We start from the raw sequence: 7795 nt of genomic DNA on the forward strand, positions 1-7795 counted from the left end.
CAATCGCTTTGAGAGGTTACTGACCACGCCGGAGCATCATCAACTTGACCACGAGGGTCTATTTCGTGCACGCAAACGAAGAATAAGTAATAAACCGAGATTAAAATCTGGATATTATGAATTTAAGATGAAAGCTTTATTGATGAAAGTGGGGTTCTGAAGCGTCTTGGCCTGGTCGTTGGACACAAACGAAGTACATGAGTTGCAGCTATAGTGAACTTTAATCTAAACAGAACCCAAATCTAAATGACGCCCTGAGGGTTGTGTTTATAGGAGAAAAGAGAGGAAATTTCGTCCACCTTTGGCAAGGTGGTACTAAAATCCCTCCTGAGTCGTTTCCCCTATAATACGAACTCTAAAACTGCCGATAAAGAGCTATTTCGAACATACAAGGATCTGGCACAAAAATAAGGTGGCGTAGCACCTAAATAAAGCTATAGACAAAATTTATGAGAGGAAATCTTGTATATTTCATCCCGGTCCTTGTATGTCATCATGGTGGCTTCAAAGTGTTGAAAACTCCACTGGAATTCCCTGCGCGCCCGTTTTCTTCTCCACACTTGATCATGCTCCAGTGTTCATAGCTCTTGTCCATGCTAGGCCCTTCATTCATAAATAACACAAATGTATCTAATTTAGGCATCATCATATTCTCGGGAACATTAGAATCATTACCAAGGAACATAAATACCTGATAATTTAATTGGTGTGCGCGAGCTCTAGTATTTGGTCCAGTATATGTAGTAGCAAGTGGTAGGGGTGTAACTATGATAGGGATGTTCTCATCAACCGGACCATACAAGAATATGAAATTACATGGAAGTGTTTGAAGAAAACAAGCATCATCTTCCTATTGCATCCACTAGTGGCACACTGTTAGAAGAGGTCCTTCCCACCTCTAGGCCTCTATCTTACTAGAGCAACCTTGTTGAAACACATGAGGTTGTAGAACAAATAGTAGAAATGTCACCGATGTAGACCAAAAAACATCGACAACTATGGTATGGATAGATCGTCGCCCCCAAGAAGCTATCACTAAGGAAGGCCATAATAGAATCCCAAATCTGGCTTGACAGAGTAGGGGAACACAAACCTCACAAGTTCTATGAGGAAGACGCATCAAGATGAGCTTGATCGGGTGGGTGTGTACAAGAGAACAAAAACAAATCTCAACAACAAATCCCTGATGATCGACACTATCCTCCAATTTGCCGATGTCACTTTGAGGAAGGACATCAGCATGGGGAAAGTGAGGAACCATTATTCCGATTGCCGCCGCTGCCCCAACTTTACAAGTGATGAAGAACTCGAAGACCCTACAGAACACAGGCCGGACATACAAAAAAATGTTTTAACCTTTCAGGCTACATTGGAGTATGTTCTAATTGATGATTCTGCTTCATGCACATCGAACTAGTATTTGTCTAGCTGATATGTTTTTGCGATTTAACAAGATTTAGCTTATTTTGTTTTGTTCAATATGTTCTAGTGATTGTGCTTCATGCACATGCAACCAGCATATGTCTGGCTAATATGGTTTTCGAGATTTAACAATATTTAACTTATTTAGTTTTGCCTATGTAATAAGGCAATTTTAAAACCACGAGTGACTGTTGTAAACTCCAAAATTCATAATGATTTCAAACATTAGAGATCCACGATGCAAATAAACAAGATTGGAAAGGTAGACGGCGAGTTTTTTCACTCTCTTTTGAGATGATGGATGTCTCGTGCAACAAATAACAATTTTTAATGGCAAAAACCCAAAATTAAATATTTCAATGGTAAAATTATATCTCCAACTGCCAAATTTTGCTTGTTGGTGGACCTGTAAAGTGGTATTCCTTTCGCCTTAAATACAGGATCCTACGTAGGAAAATGACATCCATTAAATGTTTTAAGATACTTCCTGAAACATTAGAAATCTTTTTATTTTCGATCATTTAAGTCTTATACGATGCAAGGTGTTTAGGAGAGCTGCTTAAAGAAACAAACCAGTCTTTTCATAAGCACTGATGCCTATTTGTGTACGGTAGGCGTCTAATTAGGTCTTGTATAAACCAGTCTTTTAAACATCTACCCTATATAAATAGACACCGAATGCTTAAGAAAAAATCTGGTTTATTTCTTCAAGCATTTTTCTAAGCATTTAGCATTATACAAGGCCAACCCATCGGGCGAAGCTTACAGCAGTGGAGGGGAAGGAGAAAGTGGCGCAGGCAAATCCACCTCAGTTGAACCACCCAAGCGACAGGCTGCCCCGAACGGCTCACAAGTCACAAGAAGGCCCAGCCAAGTCAATCACAGTGCTAAACCATTTCATATAGTATTAAATAAATAGGTTCATGTAAATATGACCTTTATTGTACAGAAAAAGTGGACGGGCGTGTACCATTGCTCATGGAAGAGTTTAAACTAAAAAGTAACACTAATGCCATCATCAATTCCATTAAACGGACTGTAAATCCTCCTAACAAGAAGCAGCTGAGCAAATAGCCAACATGGAACAAACAATTCCATTAAAGAGTTTACCATTGCTCGTGAAAAAGTTTAAGCTAAAAAATAACACTAATGCCGGCCTGTAAATCATCAATTCCATTAAACGGACTGTTAATCCTCCTAATAAGCAGCAGCTGTGCAAATAGCCAACATGAAAACGTACTTTAATTAAATCCTCCTAAGCAGCAGCTGAGCAAATAGCCAACATGAAACAAACAAGAAGAAAATATCTAATGGAGTATATATTATTGTTTCAATTCATGCACGGTATCAGTTGATTCGGATAACAAACAGGATAAACAAAGATGAAAATAACAGGGACTGCAGTACACGGCATTGAGCAAGCGAGCCAGAAGCGCACCGGCGCATGCAGTACGTCCAACAGAGCAGAGCAGACTAAGTTAACCCTGATATAAATCTAATGATGAGTATACCCTCTAAGCCCCCTCCGTTCTCAGCTTAACCCGCCCTCACCGGCTCTTCTTCTACTGGGTTTGCCCTTTATGTACACATGAGCAGCTGGGTTGATTTGCCCCGAGCACACACCAACTAGCTAGCAAAATCCTCGCCTCTCACCACTCCTCCGCCATGCTTGGATCTTCGTTGAGGTCAAACAGCAAGTGGCCCTTCTCGTCCCGGTAATTGTTCTCGGTCTTTTGATCCTGCACAACATCAACCAAAATGATTTTAGTTGGAAGCTCCAGGAGAATCGAGAAAGATATGAAAGAACACTGCTTAATCAAATACAGGATGACAACAACCAGACGGATCTCGGCAAGATGCGAGATCCGAGGGAATCACGTGGAATCACTGTTAAGAAATCATCGCGGAATAAAATAGTTGTACTACTCCGTACTCGCATAGATGCAATGCAAAGGCATCGAGACAGCTGCTACTAGCAACAAATAAGCCAGCACACTTATACGAGTAGTAATTTCTTTGAGAAGAAAGTTACTGTAGTAGAGTTGGACTTCGTTTTTTTAGGAAAGAAGTCGCAGCCCTGGCGGGCCTGGTGCGGTGACATGATACCACACCAGTCGCGACTCACGAGCCCATGCTGGACCAGGGAGTGGTCACTGCGGCATCCAATGACCACGTTGGCGACCGATGGGCTGCACCCCACCCCACCCCTGTGCACGTCGGTCGCCAAAGGGACCCGCATCCCGGACTGACACGTAAAGGCACACGCACCACTTTACAACAACCCTGCCGCAAGCAGAGCCAGGAAAAAGTTTATGTTTCCCTATTTAAAAAAGCTTCACCCAGCTTCCAATCTTCGCGTTAATTTCCACTGAAGATAAACGACGACAAAAAAGGAAAAGCCCGATGACATGCGGTGTCAAACTAGCCATGGAACTCCGTGGGGCCGGACCCACGGGAAACAGCGCCGGAACCCCGAAGGAAGTCTACAATCTTGCGGAAGCAGCTCTCCTGACGTACGTTACACGCCGTTGGGGACACTAGCATGTGCGGCTGATTCACAGCGAGCCCACCATCGCCGAACGGCACCCTGCGGCACGGCAGAGGATCCGCGTCCCAATCTTGCAAGGCAAGTCAGAAGGAAACGAAATTTACCCCTCCAGGGTGAGAAACACGCGCGGAGAGTGCGGGAAACAGGCGGCCCAAGATGACACGCGGGACCACGCGCAGAGGAAGGAGCGAAGCCATCACATGATGGCGATGGGGATTCATTCGTCCACAGCGAAAACACACACACACACAACATGTACTAATTGAGTAATTCCAAATCCGCAGCTAACGACACACACAATAATTACTCAGTTTTGCTAGAACTCATCTATATAAGACATAATTTGGTCTCATTCACCTTTTATAGCCATTGGATATGATGCTATAAGATGTGTGTGCTAATGTGGGTTGTATCTGTTCTTGTTTTTCAGGTAAATGAGACCAAATTATATCTCATCTAGATAAGTTCTAGGTACTCCCATAATTAATCAATTCGCCTTCCAATTCAAAACCCCGCAACAATCGACTTTACGAAATCACTCAAGATTTGAACACTTAAAAAAAAAGAAATTACTCAAGATTTCACGCTTGCTGCTTCCTTTTTTCTCGCCCTATTGCTGACTGGATTGGATGGAGCGAGGAATAAATAAAAGCGATAAATGCGGCGTATAACACAACTACTCCATCTATCTACCCTGCCTCGTCGCCCATCGGCCACCTCCAGCTACACTAGACACGGTGCCAACGGCCAAGGCAAGGGTCCACACAAAAGCCATACGCTCACGAAAACGACCCCGGGGGCCGGAGTCCGTTGCCAGAGAATGAATGATTTATCCTCTCCGGCGCCGGAACACAAGAACTCCATCCCCTACCCAGCTCATACTGTCCGGTTAGAATCACAATAGCCCCCGAGATTCAAACGAAGAACACCACGCAACCCGTATGAACACATCAACGATGGGACGGCCAAAAAAAGATAACGGCAAAGGAACTTCCTCGACAGATTGATGAGTAACGAGACAGAGTCTCGCAGAACCGAGGGGGGAATACAGCTGCAATTCACGCGACTTCAACAAGATTGGCGTGCAAGAAAGGCCTCCAGAGTCCAAAAGCGAGACGAATAAACCGCAAAGAATGAGAAAGCGATAAGGCGATTGAAAAAAAACTCACCTCAAGTTTAACCGCGGGTTGCACGGCGCCGGCGCCGGCGACGGCGATGGAGACGTCCGCCCGCGCGCGCTTCGCCGGCGAGCTGCACCCCTCGTCGCCGCTGGAAGGCACTCCGGATCCGCCCGACCCCTGCGCCTTGCGCTTGGCCGTCGACCGCGCCACCTCGTCCCCGCTCGAGGACGCCCCTGATCCAGCGGCGTTGGCGTAGTCGAAGGGCGTCTCCGGGCTCGATGCCGCCATGGGGCCGTCCGTCCACGCGGCCGCCGCCGCCTGCGCCTTCTCGCTCACGCGCGGCCGCCGCCGCGACCGCGCCCGGTCCATGCCGCTCGTGGAAGGGCCGGATCCGGCGGCCGAGACGTAGTACGGCGGCGTCTCCGGCCTCCGCGCCGCCAAAGGTTCGCGCTTCACCTTCGTGACGCGCGGGTGCGACCGCGCCCTCTCCTCCCCGCTGGAGCACGCGCCGGATCTGGCGACAACAGGCTGCCCCAGCCGCGCAAAGGGACTCTCCCACGACAGCAGCCACGCGGTTCCTTTCGCCACCGCACGGGGCGGCAACCGCGGCCGCTTCGGCCACCCCTCCGGAATCGGCGGCAGCTCGTCCTCCGCCTCCTCCGGCCGCTGGAGATCCGCCGCCGCCGGGGCGAGGTCGCCGGACGGGCGCGGAACCCAGTCCGGCCACCGCGCCAGCGTCCTGCTCCGGAGGCTGAGAAGTATCTCGGCGGCCGCGATGGCCATGCCCTGCTCGTCGTACTCCGCCATGGGGAGAGCCGCAGGAGACGAACTCGCGCACGCCGCCGCCCTGAGATGGATGGGAGGTGTGATTTCTTTCTTTTCTCTGGCAGAAATACAGGAAAAGAGGGAGGCGACGGGAGGGCGGGTGGCTTTTATAAGTGGATGCGGAGACGGAGGCGGACGCGAGTTGGGCGAGGAGGAGGAGACGGACAGCAGTGGCCGCCGCCTAGAGCCCTAGACCCGGTGTTTCTGGACCCGTCTCACCGGCCCCTGGGCCCCCTGCAATTAGCTTGCGGGTGGGTCAAGTCGAGGCCGGGCGAGTCGGTAAACTGCATGAGCTTTGAGTTCGGGAAATCGTCTCCCTGTTACGTGGGTCCGTCCCGTCGGAGTAGTTCTATGTAAGGGAACTGTCTCGCGACTCGATTGGTGGGGAGCGGAGGAATGTGTGTTCGTACTCTGCGTTGTATAGTGCCCTGCTTTTTTTTAATGGCAGCAAGGTGGGTCCGAGCGAAAAGGCATCCGAGTTTATTAGGGCAGGCCGGATCCGGATGTGGATGCATCTCGCTCTCATGTATCCATCCGTAAACTGCTCAAACTTTTTTTTTGAGGGCTGCCCAAACTTATAAGAGAATGTTAATTCCCTCCCCGCTAGGGTTTCTGCCATCTCGTCGCCTCCACTCGTGTTGAGTTTTCCCTTCCCTTCCCCGCCCTCTCTTGCTTGTTCTTCGCTCGGGCGGGACAAGGGGCGATTGTGCATCGTCGCCCGACCTTGGTTAGGGTTCTCGTGGTGATCGGGTGTTAGTATTTTTATCCCGATAGATACTCTTGGGCTAGGGTTTCATGGCAGTTGAGACATTGAAGGTTGCGACGATGGACCAAAGTGATCTACAAGCAATGATGAAGGAATTATGCCTCGATGGAGATTATCTGGATGTTGTTGTGTTTGAGAGCGAGGTGCCGCAATGGATGGAGGCAGCATGTTGGATGACTATAGCCGGATAGGCACAAACATAGAATAGAGTAAGTTTTGGTTTTATATGAACATGCGATTGTCATGGGACGTACCTCAAGAAGTGAAGATCAAGTATATGGATTAGAACCTTTACACAATGCAGTTTTCTTGCCTCGTGACTAGAAAAAGGAGATGAAAGTGGCTCCATGGACATACAAAGGCTTCGCCCTAGTTCTAGCACCTTATGATGGATTTACAAAGCCATCCACATCAAATCTATGTCATGTGAATATTTGAATTCAGATTCACGACCTCCTGGACGTGTTTATCAGTATGTTAAAAACCCTTACTAGCATGGTTGTTGGATTCATTACTGCTGAGTAAGCATCTCAGGATTTTTCAAGAAACTTTTTTTGCATGAGTATTAAACTGGATGTTCGAAAGCCACGCAAGAACAAAGTTTTAGTCATACATGGTGAGAAGCATGTTCTCGTGAAATATGATGTTTGTCTGATTGGTGCTCAGTATGCCAACATGATTGGGTACATTTTCAAGAAGCATGGTGATGGCATCCATTTCCAAGCTTTCTGGTCTTCAAGAATCTACCCGCTCATTGGAGTTGGTGACCATCTCTAAGATGATGCTACGAGCGAGGACCCGCCAAAGGACGAAGCAATCAGGGCAGAGGCTCATTTGAGTTTTATGCAAAACACACGGGAGGATGATTTTGATAAGGGAGAGAACGAGGTCCATTGCCAGGAAGACATTTAGGAGGAAAACTCGAATGCGTGTTAGCCTTATTAAAGCACCGAAAATTAGTTGTAGTTGTTGTTTACTAATGCAAGCAACAAAGGAGGGGGTGATATGGATATACTAGACGCAAAACGTAAAAAGAAGAGCGTGTTTCTTACTTTGTTACCGCATGAGGGCACTTCTACGAAGGTTGGGTGGCTAGTGTAACAGTTTGATGAT

At 47.7% G+C, this 7795-nt stretch overlaps 1 protein-coding gene across 1 annotated transcript; it reads right to left on the reverse strand.

The window, feature by feature from the left end:
* Positions 1 to 2726: 2726 nt before the first annotated feature.
* LOC123151545 (uncharacterized) lies at positions 2727 to 6002 on the reverse strand. The gene is made up of 2 exons (XM_044571237.1): positions 5140 to 6002; positions 2727 to 3161 (listed from the first exon to the last, which is right to left on the reverse strand). Exons 1-2 carry the CDS (start codon positions 5896 to 5898, stop codon positions 3072 to 3074), a joined length of 849 nt encoding a protein of 282 aa, XP_044427172.1. The 5' UTR covers positions 5899 to 6002; the 3' UTR covers positions 2727 to 3071.
* Positions 6003 to 7795: the final 1793 nt, after the last annotated feature.

Source organism: Triticum aestivum, chromosome 7A (genome assembly GCF_018294505.1).
Source record: "Triticum aestivum cultivar Chinese Spring chromosome 7A, IWGSC CS RefSeq v2.1, whole genome shotgun sequence".
In the NCBI taxonomy this organism is placed as follows: domain Eukaryota; kingdom Viridiplantae; phylum Streptophyta; class Magnoliopsida; order Poales; family Poaceae; genus Triticum; species Triticum aestivum.

Coding starts and splice junctions, on each gene's coding strand:
- LOC123151545 (XM_044571237.1), bottom strand. CDS start 5,898: ATGGCGGAGTACGACGAGCAGGGCATGGCCATCGCGGCCGCCGAGATA. Junction 3,162..5,139: donor AACCCGCGGTTAAACTTGAG/GTGAGTTTTTTT, acceptor GATGTTGTGCAG/GATCAAAAGACCGAGAACAA.